The sequence below is a fragment of the Limulus polyphemus genome, unplaced genomic scaffold (assembly GCF_000517525.1).
Source record: "Limulus polyphemus unplaced genomic scaffold, Limulus_polyphemus-2.1.2 Scaffold2273, whole genome shotgun sequence".
In the NCBI taxonomy this organism is placed as follows: Eukaryota; Metazoa; Arthropoda; class Merostomata; order Xiphosura; family Limulidae; genus Limulus; species Limulus polyphemus.
Window position 1 is genome coordinate 27,588 of NW_013667883.1, and position 27,010 is coordinate 54,597.

The 27,010-nt window shown below is 33.4% G+C and overlaps 1 protein-coding gene across 1 annotated transcript in view; it reads right to left on the bottom strand.

Annotated features, from left to right (window-relative positions):
* Nucleotides 1-5,994: 5,994 nt before the first annotated feature.
* Nucleotides 5,995-27,010, bottom strand: part of LOC106466482 (tetratricopeptide repeat protein 17-like) — a 35,132-nt gene continuing 14,116 nt past the window's right edge. Inside the window, exons 4-13 of the mRNA XM_022394501.1 lie at nucleotides 23,593-23,817; nucleotides 22,379-22,615; nucleotides 21,624-21,828; nucleotides 19,980-20,071; nucleotides 18,561-18,877; nucleotides 18,018-18,177; nucleotides 15,565-15,645; nucleotides 14,143-14,262; nucleotides 9,409-9,552; nucleotides 5,995-6,163 (exon numbers count right to left, since the gene is read on the bottom strand). Of these exons, the coding sequence (XP_022250209.1) occupies nucleotides 6,026-6,163; nucleotides 9,409-9,552; nucleotides 14,143-14,262; nucleotides 15,565-15,645; nucleotides 18,018-18,177; nucleotides 18,561-18,877; nucleotides 19,980-20,071; nucleotides 21,624-21,828; nucleotides 22,379-22,615; nucleotides 23,593-23,817 (1,719 nt within the window). The 3' untranslated portion in view covers nucleotides 5,995-6,025. The remainder of the gene's footprint in view (nucleotides 6,164-9,408; nucleotides 9,553-14,142; nucleotides 14,263-15,564; nucleotides 15,646-18,017; nucleotides 18,178-18,560; nucleotides 18,878-19,979; nucleotides 20,072-21,623; nucleotides 21,829-22,378; nucleotides 22,616-23,592; nucleotides 23,818-27,010) is intronic.

A 27,010-nucleotide genomic window follows, 5' to 3' on the forward strand; every position in this document is an offset into this window, starting at 1 on the left:
CCAAAACTCGAGCGCTTTCGAATAGTTGACTATTCTTCTTCAGGAGAACAAAGGGTGACCTTTAGCCTGCGCAATGCAATATATAGTAGGACGTGTGACGTCATGTAAACCGGAAGTCCCAGTTGAGTTGAATCTGGTGACCAGCCAATCCCAACTTAAGCCGTTAGTCTCCCAGAAGGGAGAATTCGTTTGTAGATAAAAAAAAATATTATTAATTTTCATTATTTATGAAACTTTTGACTGATAGAGAAAAATAAATACATAGGAAGATGAGAGCTTGAGAAAATAATAATGTAGATCGATACCTGAAATAATAATGTAGATAAATAGAAACATTAATAAAAATTTGAATAATAAAACTTTACAAACTTAATTACAAGTTATTCGGAATTTTTTTAGAGACGCTCGAAGGTCAACAATCCCAGGATTGAGATTGATGCCATTTGGCGTTACAGTATTTAACAGTGCTATCCAGTAAGCTTCTTTAATTTCCCTGTTTCTGTTTGATGTAAAATTTGTCTCTATACCCATCAGTATCATGTCGTCAAGAGAGTGGTCATGCATGTTGACATGCTCTGCAACCGGAAGTTCTTTGTTCGTTGGTCAGACATGTTAAAACAACTATACGGGAGCGGTTTAATAACTAACCACAAATCTTCAATCAAAACTAAAAAAACCTTGATTATCCACTAACAAACTACAGCAGTGCTCAAAGACAAAAACAAATCTTGGTTATCACATAATAATCTATAGAAATGCACTAAATTAATCTTGATTATCACTTAACGGTGTGCAGAAAAGTACAAATCTAAAAAACCTTGATTATCACGTAATAATCTATAGAAATGAACAAGGCTAATCTTGGTTGTCACTTAACAATCTATATAAATACAGATTATCATCTAAAAATATATAAAAGTATATAGAAAACTTGATTATCACCCAACAATCTACAAAAATACACATTGCTAAAAAGTCTTTATTTTTACCTAACAATCTACAGAAATACACATTGCTAAGAAGTCTTTATTATCACCCAACAATCTACAGAAATACACATTGCTAAGAAGTCTTTATTATCACCCAACAATCTACAGAAATACACATTGCTAAGAAGTCTTTATTATTACCCAACAATCTATAGAAATACACAAAGATAAAAACTTTATAACAGGCTAATAATCTACAGAAATACACAATGTCAGTTTGTTTATTATCATCTAAATAACTGACTATCATATAAGAATACAAAGAATTATATAATTCGATAATTAACTGTTGTAATACGGGATAAGTAATAAAGCTATACATTATCTTCCTAATAGCTTTTATTTGAAAATTTTATAGTTTATAAAATGTACGAATTTCTCTCATATCGTAGTAGGGTGATATCCATTTTTATATAATTCTATACAGATTTGAAATATTATCTCAATTAATAAAAATACACACGTTACTCCACCATATTTGAAATAAAATTTTATACTCCTTTATTGAGAAAAGTCAAAATACAACATCCACACAATAATGGCTGGAGACGGCTTAAATGGGTAATGAAGAAAAACTTTAATACAAGTTTAACATGACAGCACACAATAAATCCACAGCACACATCCACACAATAAATACACATTTAATAAGAAAGTAGGGTTACAAACATAGTTTCGGATATTAATAAATATTATCACCTCTAACTAGAGCCTTCAAAGTGTTAATCAGTTAGAAATGTGCGTTCAAAATATTGTGCAAAACTTTGTAAACTCTTTTAAAGTATATTTTCACATCTAATATATAAATAATCACACCAAAATGTGGAATGTTAACATTAAAAGACACTAAACAGTTATTGCTTGAATATACAAGTATGTATTATTTATATAAGGGTTGAGATAACGACATAATAGTTCAAAGAGCTATAATTTTTATTCTTGAACATGTTACTTCGACTTATCTCACTGGGTTTGTTTGTTATTAAGCAGAAATCTATACAATGGACTATCTGTGCTCTGCCCACCACGGATATCGAAACCCGGTTTCTAGCGTTGTAAGTCTATGGACATACCGCTGTCCCACTAGGGTGGGAGAATGTCAGTGGGATGTATATAATATAAGAAATCTAGCAATTACAATTGGTAAATTATATACTGAAATTCTGATCTTAAACGGATGGCTTTTATTATTATTCATTTATTTGTTTTACATTTTCGGTCCTCTCAACAAATCTTCTAAATGAAACCAGAGTCGTTTTAGAGTTTTTCTTATTTTATTAAATCTTATTACGTCATTTACCATCTTACATATTTTACTGATCTTTGCATTATTTACTTTTGTTTATACGCCTGCTATTTCTTCACGATGTTTAAAAAAATATGACTTAGAAAAAAATTGTTAAAAGTTTGAATTCAGTTATAACGAATTGCTGTACTTGGAAACTCTAGCCCACCGATATGACTTCTTTTTAGCAGCCTAATCGTATTAAACAGAACTATAACTAGGATTTCAAAGCCTTGGTGCCGATTTTGAGGGTTTGTACTTATATCAAAGAATGTAATAGATATTAAAAATTTAAATAAGAATCAATAAGCGGATTCCTTATTTGGCGTCATACTTTAACACATTACAAAGTATCGTGATAGACCATGACTAACATTACCAAAGTTTAAATTCGGTATCTTATTGTCCTTCAACTCATTTGGATGGTCCCTTAGAAAACCGGTAGATATAATTGGATTAGAATTCTTGTGGGTCTTCAAGAATATCCTTTTCACAACTTGTTACCCAAAGAGCTTCGGATTGTCAGAAAGAAAAAAAAGGCTTATCTTTTTTACAACACATCAAAAAAAAGATATGAATCCTTAAAATTATATCGAACAATTCATTTCTTTCTTAAGATGCCTGCTCAGCAATAACGTTCTGGAGATAATGCTGTTCCACGACTATAAAGTCAAATTTTCAGAAGAAGGATCCTAAAGTTAAAAATATTATAAACTATATAATATATTATACATTGTTTAAGGCATATTCGGTGTCGATTCAAGCTTTCGAATCCAGTACTGAAGTCTTCACCAAGCAGCGTTTTCGTTAAACAACATGTAGGTAACGTCTATCAATGGATTTGATTTATTATTCCATGTTTGTTATGGTTTCAGAAACTTTATTTGAACTTCTCTCTCAGTTTTTAATAGACACGAGGTAATAAATTTTACCTATTTCCCACCAATCGTTTTCAAAAATTGAAATTGATAACAACATCTTTAATTTCTTGACACACATAGTTTTACAGTACAAAAGTACAGTACTTTTTTTGAGGCAAACTAGGATACACACCTAAAAATCACAAGTTTTAGTTATGACTTATGTCAAAGAACTACTTTACATTAGATAAGATTATGGTTTTCAACATGGCGGTGTTCATTAATTTATTTAATATTGCACATAGGGTTCTGCTTTCTTTCCATTTTCTTTTTTTTTTTCGCGGTTTTCTGAAAAATTGTTCAGTAGCTAATTTTAGAAGTGAAAAGCCCGAAATGAAATCAATGAGAAACTAAATGTCGGTTGTGTTTCCTGTGGAAAAGATCTGTATTAATATTTGTTCCTATTATTATAATGTTTAAATGCAACGATATTATCTCAGGTAAAAAAAAAGTTCTTCCTCTAACTTTTCTTATGTATATTAATAAACCAACAAGTCCGCTTTTTTATATGCATACTAACAAACCAACAAGTCCGCTTTTATATATGTATATTAATTAACCAACAAGTCCTCTTTTATATATGTATATTAATCAACCAACAAGTCCGCTTTTTTATAAGCCTCAATCCGTTTAAATATGAACAGACAGAGTATAGTTGTCAGTGATGCACCGCCAGGGGGACCAAGATAAATAAAGCGAAATCTGGACTTTAAATATGTTAAAATCAATAAACTAATTCTAAAAACAACAACAAAAAACAACAACAAACAGATGGAATTAATAGTTAAATATAAATAAAAACCGAAACAAAGAACCCCAGTTAAACATTGTAATCAGTGCCGTATAGATGTTTCATGACCACTTAGAGTTGGCGCCCTGTGCGAGCGTACCACTCACACCACTCACGATACAGGCCTGAATCATACGAAATCAGAGATAACGATAAAAGTTCTGGCAGAGTTAAAACCTTAGAACGTTGATATGAAGTATACGATATAGGCTATTCTAGCTAAGTTACTTTGGTTGAAAATTTGGCGCTAAGCTACACAAGGATTACCTGCGTTGTAGCCGTCCCTAATTTTGATTTTCACAGACTTAGAGTGAAGGCAACTAGTCAATAGCACCATTCGTCAACTCTTGGGCTACTCTTCTCTGACAAACTAGTGGAATCTTTCTCGTTAATCTCATAGCACATCCGCAACCGCAGAATGATTAGGTTAGCACATCCGCAACCGCAGAATGATTAGGTGACTCGTTAATCTCATAGCACATCCGCAGCCGCAGAATGATTAGGTGATTTTTTTTTTACCGTCATCTGTGAAGTTTACGTGAATCCAACTTCGATTAAATACATTGTGGTTTGAGGTATTCAATTCGAAATAACTTATGAATATGTAAGTGTCTTTCGTCATTATTAATGAGGAAAAATTCTAAATGTCCAATATTTTTAGCGTAAGGGGAGCGCGTGCCATTATGAATGATATGGACAGCATAGACTTGGTGGTTAAATCATTAAGTTATATTTATAATACAGCTTGGACCTATTTGAATGATTAATAGAAAGTGTACCAGTATATGGGTTCGTGTTCCTGTTAATTTTTTCATACTCTGAATCTTAATTTAATTATTAAAGGAAAAAAGCGCGGATAAAGATATTTTAACTTTGTTGACAGATGCTTTAGGGTTTTTCGTAAAAACTGTGTGGATCGGGCGTGGCCTAATGGTTAGCACGACGAGCGTTAGATCGAAGGGTCTGGGATTGGAGATGTGATGGCGCTAAATATGCTCCTCGCTTTCAGCTATGGGCGCGTTACAAAAGTGATATTAAATTGGATTATTCGGTTCAAAAAAGTCGGGAGAATATCCTTGTGCCGATAGGTGATTCTGGTTTGTTGCTTTTCTTATTATCAGTAGTTTTAAATTAGGATTGTTGTTTGTTAAAATTTTGAAAGCTATTCGAGGTCGACCTGCGCTAGCCGTCCTTAATTTTGAAGAAATAGACTAAAAGAAAGCCAGCTAGTGAAAACCACCCACCGCCAACTCTTGGGCTACTCTTTAACAACATATAGTGCGATTGACTATCACATTATAATGTCCCCACGGCTGAAAGGTCTAAATTAGGAACCCGAATTGTAACGGTCTCTATCTGACCTAATCTTTTAGCTCAGGTGCACATAAAGTGATCTTTCGGTTGTTTGTTTTAGCGCAAAATTACACATTAGACTATTAGCGTTCTGTATAATACAGGAAACTAAACCCTAGATTTTAGCGTTGTAAGTCCGTATACTTATCGCTGTGCCATTGGGGGCTTTCATTATGAAGAACCATTAGAATGCCTTAAATATGTACAAATACAAAAAAAAAGACAAATACACATATATTTATATATATATATAAGTGTTTTTTCAACAACATATTTTGTTTAAGGCTAAACATTTAAATATTTATACATATTTATGAACTGGTTTTAAGTGCACTTAATGGATAGAAATTGCATTTTTTTTAGATGTGTTAAAACTGGCAAAATATTGCTCTTTCGAATAAAAATCAAGTTTTAAATTTAAGTTATCATTTTTCGCAAGATTACATTTATTGATATTTCCTTGCTTCTTTTCACCCAGTTAAATGTGAATAACAAACAAACTGTTGTAAGTAAGATAATAAAAAATGCAGTTGAAAAGGTTGAAAACACTTTGAAAATACCTATAATAAAGTATAACCAAACTAATTAAAATAATTAATGCAAGTCAAGCATGATAAATATTTGAAAAAAAATTAAACGTACAAATTCACGCACACACACACACATCTAATTTCAATATGTTCAACTTTCATTCTTCTGACGTATGAATTGTACCCTCGTACACAGCATTACACTGTATCCAACGTAAGCGCTCTCTTGCTGGTTCAAACGACATCTGACGAGCTAAGGTGGACTCGTAAAAGGCGGTTGCTCTGGCTAGATCATCCTTAAGTCATGTAATGAGAAAAATGTATGAAACAATGTGACGAAACAATGTCTGAAACAATGTACGGAACAATGTAATAAAAGAACGTAAATAAACAAGGACATTGTAATTCTTTATGTTTAATCATTTTAATACCAGATGTCAGTTATTGTTACAACTGTTGCCTAGATACCTATTTTAAAATAGTGTTCCACAGCTTAACGAATTTTTATCGCTCAATGAATTGTTGCCCGATGAAGGCTCCGGTAAGAGGGCCGAAAGTTCGCAAATAAAAGTATGTTAACGTAGAGAAAAGTACGTATATAATTCTACATATTCATTTACCTACTTTATGAGTGTTAAACAACAATACATTGAGATTGTTTACAATTATTCAAAGAAACTAGTTACCATTACAAAAAAAAAGGAACACTTTTTATGAATTAATAAAATGATCGTTTAAAAACAAGATACAATTAAAAAGAAAGAAACGCGTCTCTTGTCAACTCTCTTTACACTACAAAACGATCGTTCGAAAAACAAGATAATCTCACTTGACATTAAGAATCAATCTTAAAAAAAACACCGTACAGTGAAATTACAAAACGAAACGCGTTTCCTGTCATATCTGTTGACATCATGAAACGATCGCTCGCAAAGGATCACTAAAATATTAACCACAAAATAAAAACACGCCATTAAAATTGAGAAATGAACTAAACGAAAGCATGCAATTATTGGTCATTCATTAAGCTATTTTAATTAAGATTTCGCATATACACAACTATACATGTATACATATATAGCACAGGCGTTCATCAAAGTAACGAATGCATATTCTAGGTGATACACGAGCTATCAATAAATAACTGACTCGGTTGTGTTTTACAACTGTAGTACGTATATTTATTTATTCGTACGTGGTTGTAGCTTCTAGCCCATGTGTAATTGAGTGTCGTGTGAGAAAATTTATTTAATCAAAGATATTCACAAGGAAAGTTATTTTGAACAGCTCAGGAAATGAAATTCCATTTATAATAATGACTTTAATTTAATCAACTAGCACCTACTTTCAGCTGCCCCCATATCAAGAAAATTGAGACTACAGCTCAACTAGAAGGGAAGGAGGTAAGTAACATTTTACTTTTTATGTCCACTTTCAGTAACACAAAAGAAATGAAGAGTTTAACTTGTTTGAGAGGTTGAATGCATTCAGGTAATATCAATGTACAGTGGCTTTTGGAAGAAAAGGAAAGCGAAGAAAAATTCCTCGTGCAACAGAAGCTCTTATAGATTACCTTTTAATATTTTCAACGACACAATTTTTTCTTTCAGATATAAAACATAATATTGTATTCGATGGAAGTTCTGAGGTCCACAGCCTTCAAGATGGTGCTAATAAACAAAATTTTAATATAAACAAAAAGATTACGACAGCCCGAACTTCCATTTTAAAATTACCGCATATATAAAAAAAATACGTTTCAGGTAACTTTTGTCTTTCATCATCCAGCCCAGCTGACGAGTTTTGGAAATAAACGAAAGGCCTCTTGGGCAGTGAGTGATTTGTGAGAGATAAAAACAGAAATTTAATTCCATTTTTACACACATATGACTTGAAATCGGAAGTGAGAAAATTAAAAGAAATATAGAAAAAAAAAATATGTGCAGTCTATGTGAATTTTACCACAAATATTAGGCCTATTGATAATTGTAGCTAAATGAATTCTATTTTAAAGTAGTATTTAACACAGTAGGAAGGTCACTTATGAGTAAAAACGAAGAAAACTTTGCTTTAAGTTTCCTGAAAAATTATAGTTTAAAGCAGAGAAGATAAACACCTGAAATTCATAAGAGGAACATTAAACTTGTATTTTATAGTGAATAACAATTTCAAGTAAGAAATATAATGACATCTTTCTGACTCACGTGTCTGACTAAACAGAGTCAGCTATTTAGTTTGTTTTTTAATTTCTGAGATACTATTACCTATAAAGATTAGAGCAACAAAGCGGGTTAGTTTCCTCAGTACAATGTTGCCCAATGAAGGTTCCGGTAAGAGGGCCGAAAGCTCGCAAACAGAAGAAAAAGTATATATTTTAACGTCCGTGTATAATTCTACATGTTAATTTACCTAAGCGGGTTAGTTGCCAGTAAGGGTCTGATGATCAACCAATATTCCGCTATGTAATAACTTCTAATTAAAGTAAGCTATGTACTTAAAACGAAACTAAAAATCAAGTTGGCCATCGCTATACTTAATTAAATATACTTTTTGTACGTATCCACTTATGAATATTAGAATGCATTGTTACATCAGTTGGATACTCTTGTTGTTAACGGTAGTTTTGGCCATAATCCCAATAATATCTGACAAGGTTCAGTCAGCTTGAAAGGTTTAGTTTGGTCCTTAATACATATTTTAGCTAACAGGGCAAAACAATCTGTATAGTAAAGGTATAATAATATATATATATATAATGTTACTGTCTGTTGTATGTCCATGTAACTACTTCGCAGGGTGTGGATGAATCTTCACCAAAATTGGCATGGAGGTTCATTGGATCCACGAGGAGATACATACAAAATTTCTGTTTTGCATTTTGCGGTTTTATGGGCGTTTTCACGTTTTTATCACTACTTCGCCCCCTGTTGATGGATCTTTACCAAATTTGGGTCCATGCGGAAATACACGAATAGTTGCAGTTTCATATTTTAATTTTGTAGTTTTATGGACGTTTTTTACAATTACTTATAAGGGAATCAACTTTTAATATCCTAAGATAACCTTTCATTAGTCATGTATTTGTATAACTTCCAGCTGGTTAGCAATAAATCAAAATAAAAAGTGATAATAATCTATATACTAACTAATTTAACCAATATAGTATACCTTAAGAAGGGACCACACACACACACACACCAGCCGTTCTAGAACAACCTCAACAGTGGGATCTTAAAAAAATATTTAATATTTCTTAATCATGTCAGTTGAGATAAAAAAAAACAAAAACAAAAAATTCAAATATGATTACTTTAACTAACGAAAAAAACCTGTACCTCGGTGTTTTTGCGTTGTGGTTTTGAATTACCTGTTCGATTTACGCAGTTATACCTTTTTAGATCGTTACACAAAGTGTATACTCGAAAAAACATGTTTAAAAAAGACACTAAAGAAACAAAGAATGTTTTTCCTAACTTTGATAAACGGATCTTCTTTATAAGTGTTTTGGATTACGATCATTAACATTTCAGTTTTAACTCACCATCGCAGCATAAATGTTGGCAATACTAAAGTGGATTACAACGATATCAGGGGAGATCTCCAGCGCCATGTTGGCAACGATCAGGGCGTCGTTTAGCAATCCCACACGGTGGAGAATATTCGCCAAACTAATCAGTGGGATGTCCTGAAAAAGAAAGGAACAATTATTCACGACACACACACACACACACACACACACACACACATATATATATATGTGTGTGTATCAGGGCGTCGTTTAGAAACCCACACGGTGGATAATATTCGCCAAACTGATCAGCGGGATATCCAAAATAAGAAAGGAACAGTTATTCACGATACATGTATATCTGTGTATCAGGGCGTTGTTTAGAAACCCACACGGTAGATAGTTTTCGCTAAACTGGACAATACAATGTTTTGAATAGAAAAAAAAACACTTATCGTTAACTTTAAATCATATTCAAACATGACTATTGCAAAAACTGGATATAAAAACCCGGGTTTGATAATCGAAACTATCTTGTTTGTTTGGAATTAAGCACAAAGCTACACAATGGGTTATCTGTGCTCTACCCACCACGGGTATCGAAATCCGGTTTATAGCGTTGCTAGTCCGCAGACATACCGCTGTGCCACTGGGGGGCCTGACAAAAGCGAGCCCGTAGCCAGTTCTGGAAGTGGGTTTTTTTTTGGTCCAAACCGGAACTCGTTTCACGCGTAACTTTAGTGCTTAGGGACGAAAAAAAAATCCGAAATCTCTAATGGTGGTTCCTTTATTATTACTACAAATAAACAATTCTAATAAGTTTCCTCTGATAAGTATGAAAATGTTATTTCCGCATGTATGCACAGTATTACAAAAGCAGTTATATAACGAGAGACTATCATCAAAGAAAGGAGAAAAACAAATGTTAATAGACGAGCGGAACTCCGGCAGAAGTAGAGAGTTTGTTGGCACCCCCGAACCCCCCTGGCTACGACTCCGGCAGAAGTGGAGAGTTTGTTGGCACCCCCGAACCCCCCTGGCTACGACTCCGACAGAAGTAGAGAGTTTGTTGGCACCCCCGAACCCCCCTGGCTACGACTCCGACAGAAGTGGAGAGTTTGTTGGCACCCCCGAACCCCCGTGGCTACAAGCTTGCAAGAGTAGCCCAAGAGTTGGTGTTGATTAACTTCCTTCCCTCCAGTGTATCATTTCATAATTAGGGGCGTTTAGCGTAGATAGTCCTTGCATAGCTTACGGCCTTACACCCTAAATCAAACAAACAAACCCTTTTACAATATTTTCGCGCTCTTTTTTACCTAATAAAATCTGAATAACAAAGACAAGCATTTTCTTTATGTTACATGTTGCTGACTAGTTGGGCTCTATTGTGATTCTACAGACACGTGAGTAAATCCTATTATAGCAAACAAAAATTATAATAATTTAGACTGTGTTCTAATTTTCAGGGTATAAGTGCTTATGTGATAATGTATTCGAATTTTTGGACAACTTAATGTTAAATTATTAAGCATCTGCTAACAATGGCTAAAAACTCGTTGTATATTTGCAACCAGAGTTACACGTCCAAAACTACTTGTTCTTCTACTGAAATATTATAGCATCACGGTTAATGTACTTTACCAGAATCCTTATGATAATCCTAATTTCATATCTTTCGTGAGCAGGGTTTTATCCTGGATCTCTTCTACGTCAGGTGAGTGCGCTCTTCTAAGTGAGCTGAAGGGCGAGCCTGTTAGAAATTGCTAGTAAGACCCTTTTTAACGACCCCGAACTACCACAGTTTCACCCTTTTAAAAACACAGTCCGTCCTCGGGACTTATCTCAGGGTTCTAGGACGACCATTAGTTGTAACAACATTTTCAAAACTCGGTTTCTAGCGTTGTAAGTCCGTAGACAAAATACAATAATAAAATCAGATTTAACAAAATGTAATAAAACGATTTTATCTTCAGTTATTTGTATAGCTTTAAAGTTCTTTAAAATTATCATTTTGATGAGAGAAGGTTTTAGCTCCTTGATGAAAATAGTTTCTTCATTCTTAGCTCCTGCTCACTTACAAGGGTTTGAAATCTTCTCTGAGAAATACGGAAACGTAAAGGAGCTATAGAGCTTTGCTCTGAAAGTTTTTCAACAAAAAAGCTAAAAAATAAAACTGGCTCAATATTTTCATATGATTTATAGATACAGGTAAAATCAAAAACTGGAACATTGTCTGAGACATCCTTCATAACCTGGTTGATCTAGTAGTAATTTAAGATCAATCTGATCGATATTGTAATAAAAAATTAAATAAGTTTATTAAATACTTATTTCAAAGTTTTGTTTTAATCATTAGGAAATATTCAATGTTTTAATAGCCCTCTAGCGATAATAAAAAATAACCCTATATTAATTCAGCTTGTAGCATTTTATGTATGCATGTCCAGCCAACTCCTCCAACAGTTCTAAAGGTAGCAGGACCAAACTTGGCTTACGGACTCAGGATGGCCCACGGGGTGTCCTTATCTATGTGATGTACCTCCTACCAAGGAAGGGGGTACCGATGGGGCTGTAACACGCCTGGAAGGTCATCCAAAAACTGATGGGATCTAGAATAGGTTATCAAGGTCGATAAATCTTAATCTAGCGACGAATTTCGTGTTCTTGCCCCCTCCCCTCAGGATTACTTGAAACTTTATTCATACCCTTGTTCAAAAACTAAGGGAACCAAACTTCCTAACGGTCTTTTAAACGTACGACCCCCTATTGGGATAGCATAGAAATAATTGGGGATAATGAAGGAGTTTGGTCGATAAATTGGAGCCTCTGTGAATCATGAGGGGACCTATAACCACGAAACGGAGAGAGAGGGTATTTTATGTTAATATAGCTAATCACTAGAGGATACAAAAAAAGTCATAGGGTGTAAAAGAAGACGTGCATTGTATCATTATTTTGTTCTTTTTTATTAAAACTGAAACAGAAATAATGGAATTAATCTTTTGACTTCTGTTTTCTTCGACGTAGAGAAACAAGATTAGACCCTTAGGATAGGATGAGCATATCTATAGCTCATTAAATACAAACGCATGATAAAATTAACTGTGTTTCTCAAAACACTGTTCTTCGTTGGTTCGCTGGATCACAATAGTGAACAATATTAAACCCTTCGCAATCGTGATTCAATAGTCAACACCTCGCAATAGTGATTAGTAGTTAATATTTCACAATAATAATCAACAGTCATGTTTCATAATAGTGATCAATAGTCAACACTTCGCAATAGTGATCAGTAGTCAATATTTCGCAATAGTTAACAATAATCAACACTTCGCAATATTGAACAATGGTCAACACTTCGCAATAGTGATCAATAGTCAACAATTCGCAATAGTGAACAGAAGACAGTATTTCACAATAATGATCAACAGTCAAGTTTCACAATAGTAATCAATAGTCAAGTTTCACAATAGTAATCAATAGTCAAGTTTCACAATAGTAATCAATAGTCAAGTTTCACAATAGTAATCAATAGTCAAGTTTCACAATAGTAATCAATAGTCAAGTTTCACAATAGTAATCAATAGTCAAGTTTCACAATAGTAATCAACAGTCAAGTTTCACAATAGTAATCAATAGTCAAGTTTCACAATAGTAATCAATAGTCAAGAATTTTAAACGAATCGGTTTATTCTCTATACTGCACAAATGCACAATGTAGTAAAATCTCGGAGATTAACGCACCTCGTTGCGTATCAGAAGATCCAAGGCTCGAGCCGAGCTATGCCGTTGAAAACATTCTGCACTTTCTGCTGTGTATTGCAATATGACTGTGGCAGTCAACCCAATTATACGGTTCAGATTAGCTATTTAGCTGGTATGCGCTTCTGACTGGTTACTTTCGCTCTTGTCAACACTTCTAAATTAGGTTTGGCTATGCCTGAGCCTCAGCGTCTCTGACCTGTCCGCTTAACCTGTGTGTCGTATAAAGTGACCTTCATTTCATACCCAGTCAAATACGAGATAATAACAATCACAAATAAATAAAATGTGGAATCAAAATAAGAGTCAAATCGTTTTGTAATGGATTCGGAGAATCAGCATCATGACAATATGATGATTCGTTGAAGTATATACAGGGCCAATACAAAACATTGCAGCGCCACCTATAATATATTTTTAAATCACAAATGTTCTCCGGCTGTACTAATTGGCAAAAATGTAGGTTGTGTAGTTTTCCGCCACCTATACGTTTATACCGAACATATTTTTGCACTAACCCTGTAGAATCATAATGTTTAATGTTTTTATTAAGAGCTTAAAGAAATTTTTTACCGTGAAATGCGGAAGCAAATATTTTATACTTATTGATCACTAATCACGATTATCTTTCTCGAATTGTAAACTTATTATTATTTTTATTACACTAGAACACTAACCACACACACACACACACACATATATACATATATATATGAGGATAGAAATATACTGGTCATAAATTAAACGAATATCAGTTATATTTGCGACTGGAATCAGTATGGTTTATAATTCACTTTATTCAGTATTAGTTTAAGCAAATTATTCTAAATATTGAATATAATACATCATGCAGATAAGAGCTTATTCGTTTCTGTGTCATTTGTTTATTGTACTTTATTCTAAAGTATTCCCCTGGTGGTTTCTTAAAAGAAAGAAATTTGTCTAACAAGCAATTAGGATCAGTATTATGGACTATGGACCCTCTTGACTTAGATTAGTACATACCTTCATTTCTCTTGGAGCGGAGTGCAAGGCCACTCGCAGACAATTCACCGACTGATTAGCCTCTCCAGTTACTCGCCAGTAGAGGGCAGCCAAGGTCGTTAAGACCCAGGAAGTAGAATTCTGAAACGGAGTAATGCCGAAACTCATCATTCTAAAATAAGAAAGAAAACATAATACAAGAAAAAAGGGGAAAATTGGAAAATCATTATATTTCAGATCATAACTTACTGATGTCTTTAACTCTCAAAAACGTAGCAGGAACAGAAAAAAAAACTATAAAGAATTCATTATTCGTATAAACATGTGATTTTACTATTGTTATCATACTTTCAGTTAAAATCAAAACTTGTAAAACTCTAACAAGAAGAGAACAAAAGATTGGTAAAGCTAAAAAGAAATCATCACGTGACGTTCTTAATCTGATCATACGGCCCTTTCAAAATTCTGGAGAGAACAGAACATTGAGAAACCTACATACGAAGTCATCACTTGTAAAAAACACGTGACTTTGCCATAATTATCATACGGCCCGTTAAAATTAACAACCGATAGTGAAAAACTCAAATTCAGCTGTAAATCTCGCTGTTGTGATATAGCTTATATAGAATTAATTCCCTACTTTTGTTGCACGGAGCGTGTGCAGTAAAATATTTTCAGGCTTGAATGATCTAGAGAAATTAATTAAAAACGGAATATCAACAACAACTTTGTTCAGTGAGTAATTCACTGTAAAATACAGGTATATGACAATTGAATTAATCTATAAGTGTCATTGTTTGTGTTGTAAGTCTCCACTCCAACTCTTACAGACATATTACAGCATTCTTTATGTTGTACGCCTCACCCCCGAACACTTATGAAAGAATTATGTATGTTGCATGTTTCACCTCGAACTCTTCAGAAATATGAAATCTTTCTTTATTTTGCATGACTCACTTTGAACTTCTCGAGAAATATTAAATAATTATTTATGTTGCATGACTCACCTCGAACTCCTCAAGAGATGTTAAAAAATTATTTATACTGCATGGCTCACCTCAAACTCTGACAGAAATATTAAAGAATTATTTATGTTGCATGACTCACTTCGAAATTCTCAAGAAATGTTAAATAATTATTTATGTTGCATGACTCACCTCGAACTCTTCAGAAATATGAAATCTTTCTTTATTTTGCATGACTCACTTTGAACTTCTCGAGAAATATTAAATAATTATCTATGTTGCATGACTCACCTCGAACTCCTCAAGAGATGTTAAAGAATTATTGATACTGCATGGCTCACCTCAAACTCTGACAGAAATATTAAAGAATTATTTATGTTGCATGCCTCACTTCGAACTTCTCAAGAAATGTTAAATAATTATTTATGTTGCATGACTCACCTCGAACTCTGACAGAAATATGACAGTAGAAACTCACCCTTGTTAGTGAAAGTGCAACACGAGTTGCCATAACATCAATATTGGTATCGAAGAAATCGCCCCCTAACGTCAAAAAGGCCTACAAAGATTGAATGTATTATATAATTAGAACCAAATGCCAGTAACTTTTAACTGTCGTAACTCAGTCCAGGTTAGCAGAGTAATCAGCTAGTAAACGTAATTACAGACAAGGGGCAGATAATTACATCAACCTTTTCTGAGGTTTCACAAAGTTTTAATACTGATAATTTTACAGTATGCAATCAACTAAGTGGTGATGGTTATGTTCTTCGTTTTTCAATTTTCGGGATTGAGTTAAACTTTAGTTAGGATCCCATTTAAACCTAATTTACCGCTCTGTTGATCTAATGAAGTGATTTAAGCATAGACCCATCTATATATATATCCATGAATTTTTAATTTGAAAATAACCTAAAGTCTTCATTTCCATATAAAATTATAAAGGTTTCACGAAAAAGAGATTTTTACTATATTGAAAAATTAAATGTTTTACTTCAGACGGTGTAGTATTATAGGTTATTTTGTAAAACTACTTGTTTTACTTCAAACGGTATAGTATTATAGATTATTTTGTAAAACTAAATGTTGTACTTCAATGGTATAGCATTATAGGTTATTTTGTAAAACTGAAATGTTTTACTTCAGATAGTATAGTATTGTAGAAGACTATTTTGTAAAACTACTTGTTTTACTTCAAACGGTATAGCATTATAGGTTATTTTGTAAAACTGAAATGTTTTACTTCAGATAGTATAGTATTGTAGAAGACTATTTTGTAAAACTACTTGTTTTACTTCAAACGGTATAGTATTATAGGTTATTTTGTAAAACTGAAATGTTTTACTTCAGATAGTATAGTATTGTAGAAGACTATTTTGTAAAACTACTTGTTTTACTTCAAACGGTATAGCATTATAGGTTATTTTGTAAAACTAAAATGTTTTGTCACAAAGTAACTTTTCAGTAAAGCACATTACTAAACTGATACAGAAGTGAATCAAAAATGTATGTTTTAATCATTTGTAACAAATGAAGTAAAATATTTATGGTTAGAAAATAAAGTCTGTAGCGGACAATTATTCAATGTAGCAAGATAAAAGCCTGAAACTACAGTTTGTTCTGTAATTATATTCGAAGACTCAAATATAGTAAAACATTATAATATAGTTAATAGTGAATTAGACACGCAAACACACTGCTATTTCGGAAACACGATTACTTATTTTCAAAACGTTTTAAAGGTTTTATATATATATTAGAACTTATACATATATATGTATTGAATGAACTATAAAGATATAAAGAGGTCTTGTAGACTATGTTATTCATACTAATCTAAAAAATATGTTAAACAAGATAAAATTTGAGGGGGATTTATTGGATAGCTAATTCTGGGGGAACCGAACCTCGGATTCTAGTGTTGGAAGTACACAATTTTACCGTTGACCCACTAGAAGACGAAACTAAATGCAATAGCCAATAGAGACGAAGCACGTATTTCAAGTGGTTGTCAAATCAGAAAAACTCCTGGTGTTATTTCACTACTAGGACCTTACAATTAATCCTTCTAAATAAATCAGCAAACAATAAATTAGAGGAAAAGAAATGAAGATCACAGAAAACTTTTATATTTAATTCACTTTGGAAATATTTAATTCTGAAAAAAAAAGAAAAAATGAGGCCACAATAGGAATCTGCCCACTTCCTACATGGAAACATAAAAGTTATCATGAAAATGTGCTGAGCAAATTGATTGAGGTGAATTAAAAAAAAAAGGAAAATAAAAGATCTCGACAGAACTTAGTGGTGAACGTGCCGGACCTAGAATGTAACGTTCTGTGGTTCGCGTCCCATTACCGCCGTGGGGGCGTTATAAAAGTGGCAGTCAAATCCTACTGTTCGATTAGAGTTTCCAAAAGTTATGTTATCGGTTGGTGGTGTTGGCTAGCTGTCTCCCCTCTAATCTGTCACTTCAAAATTAGGGTCCGCTAGCGCAAGATAGCATTCGATTAGCTTTGCTCACAATGTTGAAACGTTGACTGAAATAAAGAGGTTTTTTTATCATTATGTGGAAAGTGAAGGTCGTTTTTTTCTAACTTTCTTGTCAAAAACAAATAAATCGACAAAATATAGTAACAGTCAACACACAGTAGTGAACTGATTTTTAGCTGATACTGTTTAGGCTGCCACCAAGTGGTTAGGCACTCTGTCAAATATTAACAAATTAACTTTAAAAATGAAGTACCAAATAGCAATTTCTAAAACATATCGCCAAAATAAAGTTGAAAAGATGAGAAATAAATAAATTTCTTTATCTATTTAATAGCTTATTAAAATCGTTATACAATTCAGTATTTTTTTTATTAAATTACAAGTATATGGAAAAGAAGTTATTTAAGCATAAATATATTTAGACATCCATAAACATACTTCTCTAAGTCCTGTTTCGGGTGTAAATTTTAAGAGATGGCGCTGTCGAACTCCCGCTAGGTGGTCTAAAGTAAGTAGACTAACGGGAAAAGAAGAATCACAATATGGCTTCAAGTTGTGTCCTATAGCATTTGTAGTGCTCACCAAATGTTGCGAAACGCTATAACATATATATACAAACAAATACGGTTTTATATTACCTACTTCTGATAACATACTTAATAAGCTTACTGTATTCAGTGTTATTTACTAATTTTACCCGCTGTTTTCGACAACAGAACGTTCTAGCAACTTCCACAGGTGATGTTTAATTCATTGAAGAAAAAAACTATCAAATAGCAATTAATTAATTCATTAAAATGAAAATAGAATGACTTAAATGTTGACCAATTATTTCCTCTTCTTAATAATGATTTTCGTAATCTTTGTGTCTGTCTTGTTTTGGTACGATGTGAAGAACACAGCTATGTAACCGTGTTACTAAAATACGGAAAAGAATTACATTTTTATTAACTGAAATAGTATCACTATCAACATTCTTACTGTATGTTCTTTGCTGAAACGGAAAGCCACGTGCTTGTAAACTGTTTCAAGTTGATTTTCTTTATTCTGGCGCATTCTGCCACACTTGCAACAGTCAGGTAAGGGTGTACTGTTGGGTCTACGAGAATGGATGGATACGGGTCATCGACGATAGAACTTTCGGAAAGAGTCATTTGTGCGCTTTTATCCTGAGGTTCCTCGTAATAGTTAGTTTTGTCTTCCATAGATGGCGAAGCTCTTGAATTTTCGCTGCCATATCCTTCTCCGTTCAGTTGTTCTGGTCTTCCGCTGACGGAGACTTTCAGGCGGACTTTATTCTGTTGCGTGCAGACAAACATGCGAGTGGAAAATAAATCAAGTTAGAAGCTTTATGATATAAATAAATAACAAATGTCAAAGAGAGATGTAATCTCATGGTCATGCTATGCTTAATATTTAATTAGATGATTTTTTCCTTATTCATGTCAATGTATAACAAATCACTGAAAATGTAGATGGCTTTAGATTTTATGATGAAAACTTATTTTAATCACATTCCATTTTCATTATTTTTTTCTGTTGGTTGTGATATCCAAGTTGAAAACTTACGTTAATATCAATATTTAAGTTATTAATAGTTAATCGACTTAGGAATATATAAAACGAGAGTCCATTGTAAGGAATATTGTAGATGACGTTTTAAACTACATTTCTTGAAATGTTTTATGTTGAATGTGATGATTTGGATGAGTGTATTACAACAGTTAGTGATCAACGTAAACTATTACATTTTACAGTGAAAGAACAACAAACAAACAACGAATTAATAGGTTATCTTGCAAGACAATTACGGTGTAACTAAAACAACAAAAAAAGTGAAAGAAAGTAACAAATTGTTTACGAGTTACTACTTTATTTCAAATAATACAGAAAAATTGCTTTTATATAGAGTCATTTTCAAAAAAAATAGCTTAAATTTTTTTAAATTATCTTGTATGGACAACGATCGATTGGTAGCGCTACCTATCAATTGAAAACAGTTTTAAAATGTAGTCATCTGATATAATGCTCATTTCTTTTTCAAACCCTTAGTGTCTCAGTGGTAAGTGTAAGAGATTATGACGCTAAAAAAATTGGGTCTCAATACCCATGGTGGGCACACCACAGAGAGCCCATTATGCAGCTTTTTTGCTTAATAACAAACAAACTCATTTATTTTATTACATTCTGTAAGTGAACTATTATATTTTATTGAAATTCAAATGGTGTATTATTATGAAATAACAAAACAATCGGGTAATTGTTACATATCATATTTTACGTTTTTCATAATCTGTAAAATTATAAAATATGATGTACTTGGTAAAAAACAAGCAAACTATAATATTATACAAATATAAATGATATGATTTATCTGTTCATGTTTTATATTATTAATACCTTTAAATTCTGCAAGTTGACCTGACCAATAGATGATGATGCGTCAAAACTGGTTACTGATTCCTCTAGCACAGACGAAGCCTCGTCAGTACCTAATATACAATGCATAAAATTGATAAAAGGTATCGTAATCTTAGGTTTTTTTTTGTTTTTTTTTTGGTTCGTAAAAAAATTATGAACATATCAGACTTTTAAGTATTTTACATGAAAATTCTGTATCAAAGAAACATTTCGGTGTTCGAGCAAAATAAGAGTATTTTTTTACATTCTTTATTGGTTATGTATGAAGGTATGGGAAATAATTACCATAATATTTCATTGGATGTGATGAGAAAATTCCGTTTTCGACCTTTTGTTGTAAGCTATGTTTTTAATATTATAATTTAGATGTTTGTTTGCTAGAGGAAACACGACAAAATATATAGAAATTTTACGAAGGTTAAAAATGTAGAAGCTCTATGTGATATGTAAAAATATGAGTACATTTAAAATACGAGAACCACTTGAGTAGTGAGTTAAGGAACGAACCAGTTCAGTGTCAGTCAGTGAGTTATAGATTTAGTTCTGTGGTTCAGTTAGTAAGCGAAACATTAAGTTAATTAGCGTGTTGTTATCGATCAATTAGCAAGGAAATTCTACCAGTAAGTTAGACGGACTTTCCATTAGTTTCGAAACTTTTGTTGAAACACTGTTTGTAAAATTAGGCCTACAAGCGAATGTAGCCTGTACCAAAACTTACTTAAGAAAAATTAATTCCTTATCGTTATGTGGACTGATCTTGGAATTATTTTTACTAAATAATTCAAAAAGAACTCGCCAAATAATAAAACACGTTAGAGCACCGTTTTCAGGAGTAGTATCATACTGGTAAAAATAAAGTCCAGTCCAAGTAACGATAACCAATTAAGTTATTTATTCAATAACGTTTGTTACAAGCCATGCTCGCTTGTAGGCCTTACTTCATAAATAACGTTTGGACAGAAATTTATAAAGTAATAACACTTACGCCTAACTTACCAATAAACTTACTTGTAGAACTTCTTTGCTAATCGACCGATAACAACAAGTTAATTATTTCACTATCTCGCTTACTATCTGCACCTAAGAATGCATATCTCACTGACTGGCACTGAACAGATTCACTTATTAACTCACTGCTTCTCGTATTTATATCCTACTCTTAATTTTACATACTACACAAAACTTCTAGAATCTTAACTTTCATGAAATTTCTAGATATTGCGTCATGCGCCTTCTAGTAAACAAACATCTGAACTAAAATATTAGAAATATAACTTACAACACTACTATTACTATTGGCCTGCATATGAATTTTCAGTGGATGATATCAAACTATTGTTCAAGTTTTTCACCATTTGCTAAAAATCCAGGATTAGATTATTTTAAAAATGATGAGATTAGGATTCTGTTGATAAAATATTTTATTTATCATCACGATAGCCTGGTTATTCGTAATGGCTACTTTGCAAAATAAAATCTTCCAGGTCACACGGAAACACCAGCAATAAATGTTGTCGTACACGGTCACATTGAAACACCAGCAAGATATGTTGCCGTACACAGAAAACGATCTAATGTTCTAGTAATTTACATAACTTCCAGTTGTCTAAAATAAACACTAACCTTGGTTGTCCCGGATGCTAGGGGAATTTCTTCCTTCTGTTTCTTGACCACGTGTTTCTTTTTTGTAGTTTTCTTCCGAAGGTTTACAGGAACTTCCGGTCATTTCGTGTGACGATACTTTGTATTCTTCCAAGTCCGAATTGACGTCTTCCACAAACAGGTTGTAGCTTGTCAGTTGATCCTCATAGCAGGACCAGCTTTGGCTCTAAACCGCAAGATATTGATATGAATGTTTTTTTTTATATATACAATATCCAGAAAACAAACAAACTATAATTAGGTTTCATTTAATTTTTGCATTTAAGAAGTTTCTATGAAAAACGTTTCAACTCTGAATCAGAATAAAAAACTTCATTTTGAACAAGAGCTGAAGTTTTGTTTTAGTTTCGATGTGGATAAAATAAATAATTTGTATCATGTCTTACTACCATTTGGTACATGCGTTTAAAGAATCGTTTTCGCTTTTCTGATACGGAGATGAAAGCTTGACACTATTTGTAGAATAAATTTGTGACCACGACGAGAACCTAATCACAAATTGGGGGATTATATTATCATAACATGTGCCACAAATAAAACTGAAAAATACTATAGAACCAACATTTAAAAAATAGTAATTTTTATATAGTCTTCTTAGCTAGTCATTGCACATAGATAATTTTGTCAGAATATATATATATATATATATAGTTTGGAATGATATATAAAATAAGTGGATATATATATGTAGAAAATATTACAAATATATTTCTTACTGGACTGTCCAATGATGGCTTCGGGCGACACATCTCATTATGCGCCTTAGAGAAAATTTCGCCTTCATTTTTCAGGATTTTAACGTTACGTCGGTGATAACATTTAACAATCTGATAAAAGCGTAAAACAGAAGTGTTGGAAGGTTCCAACTGAAGAGTCCTCCTGTAATGCTGAATCGCACCTGTTAAGTTTCCTTTCAAGGCATTCAAGTTTGCTAGCAGGAAATGAGTAATAGGCTATAAAAAAAAGAGGGCTTTGAATTTATAGCTAAAACATTTTATGCACTTTAGCCACATTGTTTTACACTTAGCTACATAAATGTACCTCTTGCATTTAATATTAAGAAGTCAAATTTTATTACACTTCAAAAAAACGCTAACATTTAGATAGATCAATTTTTCGTAGTTCATACGCGCCCTCGACAAAAATGGATTCTCTTCACATTTTAGAGAGGTAGAAAAAAATTCCTCTTAACCAATCAGGATCGAAGCTACAGGTAAACTTTCATAACTTATAAATGGATTATAAGCTATATTTTGACAAAACTGTTATTTTATGATATTCAGTTAAACATCGCTAATTAAAAAAACACCTTTCTATCTCTCGAAACATTTCTTTGTTTAAGCTTTTACACATTTTGTTATATACATACATACACACAGATATAAACACATAAACAAATGCTTATTTTATAGAACTAGCAGCAACACCGCCCAACAGGCGGCTGTTTGTGCTAATTAAGTTTCTTTGTTTGTTTGTAATTAAGCAGAAAGCTACACAATGAGCTATCTGTGCTCTGCCCACCACGGGTATCGAAACCCGGTTTCTACCATTGTAAGTCTGCAGACTCGGGGGGGGGTGCTAATTAAGAAGGAAATAAGTAACATTTCCTGATTAAGGAAATAATGTTATAAAATATGGTCCTTTTTTTCTTTTTAATTTTAGCGAGGGTCTATTTTATAACATTTTTCATTTTGATGTGATATAAAACTGTTTATTCACTTACTTCTTATAAACGTGGACACATACACTAAATATACTTTCTTATAAGAGAACCAATTGTAATGAAACTTTGTTAGGAACTTTCCCTTGTGATTTTAAAAAAATCGTGCTAAGTTTCATCCAACTCGGACTTAACTGTGGGAGGAGTTTTGCGGACAGACGGGCATTAGCCTATTATATATATATAATCGTAAATTCAAATTACTTATACCTCTGTTTTACTGATGCTAAGGGCTTGATATGCAGTTGTTACAGCGTCTTCCAACTGATTTGCCTTAAATAGAAGCGTTGCCAGATTCACCAGGACAACGTCGCTGAAATGTTCTGGAACGGTGTGTAATGCTCTTCTGAGGCACTCTACGGAGTTTGGGACGTCACCTAGAGCTCTCCAGTACAAGCTGCCCAGGTTATACAGCAGCCAAGAAGGGCCAATTTCCTTAAAAAAGTTACAGTGGGAATTTTTAAAATGAAAACCTCTAATAAAAATGGACGTCGTGAGAATACATATAGTGTCATTTACTTTTAATAAAAAACACTTTTAAAATATTAATCTACTTCAAAACTTACACTAATTTTACAGATGGTTACACGCACATCATCAGAATTAATACACTGTCGTGTTCCTGCATATGTGAGCTAGGCAACATGTTTACACCTCTATTTTTGATTTGTGGCAAATTCCTGACACTTCGTCGATTCATGGTCGCCAGGGTAAAGATATGGCTGTAGGACACTGTCACAGCCCTTCTGAAAAAGGATATTCATAAAACGAGATCGTTAAACGATGTATAACCAGAGGATACACTATTTCGAAGAAGGGAGTCTTCAGTGTTCTCCACCGAAATGGAGAAAACACGCACAACAGGGGTTTAGGACAGTAATAGGCTCTAAAACAACACTTTAAGAAAAATTCTGAGCAATATTTCATCTGGGTACTGAAAGCCATGATTAAAAAAGAGAGCCTTCTGACTCACCCCCCCCCAAAAAAACCCAAATAACAACAACAAACAAAACAAAGCCTTTATGATGAGATTGATCATATCTCTTGATATCGTTAACAAGATAATAAATAAGAACTTAGAGTTTACAAAGGCTTACAAGTCAAAAGTTCACAAACTTCCAGTCACGTCTTGAAACCAGCAGCTGCTTTTATGAGAAAGATGACAGAAAAATGACAGAAAGATGACCTTTGTTTTGTTTAAAAGTGGTCTTGGAAGCCACAGTTCACATATAGTGAAGGGTCTGAGTTAACGTTTACCAAGATCTGCGATCCAAGATTGACTTCGCCGCCCTTCGAATTACTCTAACCGTGTGCAGGATCAAGGTAACATCGCGAATAGACATGTATCAATGCGCCCTCGGGTGAGTTGGTAATAAGCAACTTTATTCGCAAATGAATAATGTATTAGCCGGTGCATAATATTATAGCGAATGTCGAAATGTAATTAGTTTATCACATTCAACATTTATAATAACATTTGGTCTATAGTCAATAATAAACATGTATTTCCAAGATGTGTTTGTCTGATTCAGTATCACTAGAGGTATATGTGACTCATTCAACATGTTCAAGTTAACGATCTTGTTTGTTGGTTGGTTATTTCGTTAAGTACAAAGCTACACAATGGGCTATTTGTATTGTGTTCACCACGAATATTGAAACCTGATTTCAACATTTATAATAACATTTGGTCTATAGTCAATAATAAACGAGTATTTCCAAGATGTGTTTGTCTGATTCAGTATCACTAGAGGTATATGTGACTCATTCAACATGTTCAAGTTAACGAGCTTGTTTGTTGGTTGGTTATTTTGTTAAGTACAAAGCTTCACAATGGGCTATCTGTATTGTGTTCACCACAAATATTGAAACCTGATTTCTAGCGACATAAGCTTACAAACTTACCGCGGAGCAATTTAAAACTTGACAGACTAAGGTTGAAACTGAAATTAAAACTAAGACTATTATGAACAAAACTTTAAAAAGTATAAAGGGTAGTTTTGAGTTTATGGCTATAAAAATGAAAACAAAATAATTGAACTTCAAGAGGAAATCTTCCTGCAAACTGCAGGAAGACAGAACTATTGTGACAACATAAGTAAGTGAACTAAAGGAAGGAAGTTCGTACAAAGGAAATGTAATCACATGGAACAACTTGAACGCAATTTTAATACACGGATATTAGAAATTCCTCAACGAAAACACGAATACTTAAGGCGGAAATTAAGGAAATAGTTGATCGACTGGAATTACCAAATTTTATAAATGTTTTAAAAGAAACTTAAACAAAATATAGTGCTTATAAAAACTAGACACGTGCACAAAGGTCGTGTATGTGTGTGTTTATAGCAAAGTCACATCGGGTTATCTGCTGTGTCCACTGAGGGGAATCGAACCCCTGATTTTAGGGTTGTAAGTCCTTAGACTTACCGCTGTCCCAATGGGGGACTAGAGAAAGAGATAATAATGGTGGAACAGATAACATAAATTATTATTATTTTCGTTGTTCATAAGATATTTTAGGACCAATGCTGTAAATAATTATAAACTGCACTACAAGAATTTTAATTGTTTTTTGTTGTTGTTGTTTTTTTGCAAAATGTGAAGACCAATGTAATTTATTTATAAATATTTTCTTATGTATATCATGTTTTTCTCCAATTAGTAATAACAAAAGAAAACTGATTAACGCACGCTTTAAAATAGAGAAATAGAACAATTAACTAAAACTAAGAATTATAGGATGGCCCGGCATGGCCAGGTGGTTAGGGCGCTCGACTCGGGTTCGAATCCCCGTCACACCAAACATGCCAACCTCCGCCTTTGCCTGGTCCCAAGTCCAGGATGAGAAAGGAGGAGGGTTGGGCGCGGGGCTAGCAACTCCACCCCGTAAAAAACAACCTGCTACAAGTAACTGCAACAACACCTTCCGTTGGCGAGGTGTTGTTGCGGCCCGAATGCTCCACTGGGAGTTTACAGGAATAAAAAAAAGCGCGTATTTTAGTGCAAAGTCATATTATAAATAATTATTTTGTTAGTAATAAATATATTTTACAATAATACTTCCAATATAACTATAACGCCTCTACGTATTATATAGCCCCCCAGTAGCACAGCACAAAGCTACACAATGGGTTATCTGTACTCTGCCCACCACGGATATCGAAACCTGATTTCTAGCGTTGTAAGTCCGCAGACATACCGCTGTGCCACTGGGGAGTAACTTTGTAAGATGATATATGTTTGGATAAAATCAACCATAGTGCTTAGCGATTGTTTACTATTTATATACAGGATGATTATAAAGGAAGTTTCGGGCTGGCATGGCCAGGTGGTTAGGGCGCTCGACTCGCACTCTGAGGGTCGCGGGTTCGAATCCCCGTCTCATCAAATATTCTCGCCTTTTCAGCCGTGGGGGCGTTATAACTATTCGTTGGTAGAAGAGTAGCCAAAGAGTATGCGGTGGGTGGTGATGACTAGCTGCCTTCCCTCTAGTCTTAAACTGCTAAATTATGGACGGCTAGCGCAAATAGCACTAATGTAACTTTGTGCGAAATTCAAACCAAAGTGAAGGAAGTTTCACAATCCATAGCATCGTATCTCATAAATGATATGATATAGGAAGGTC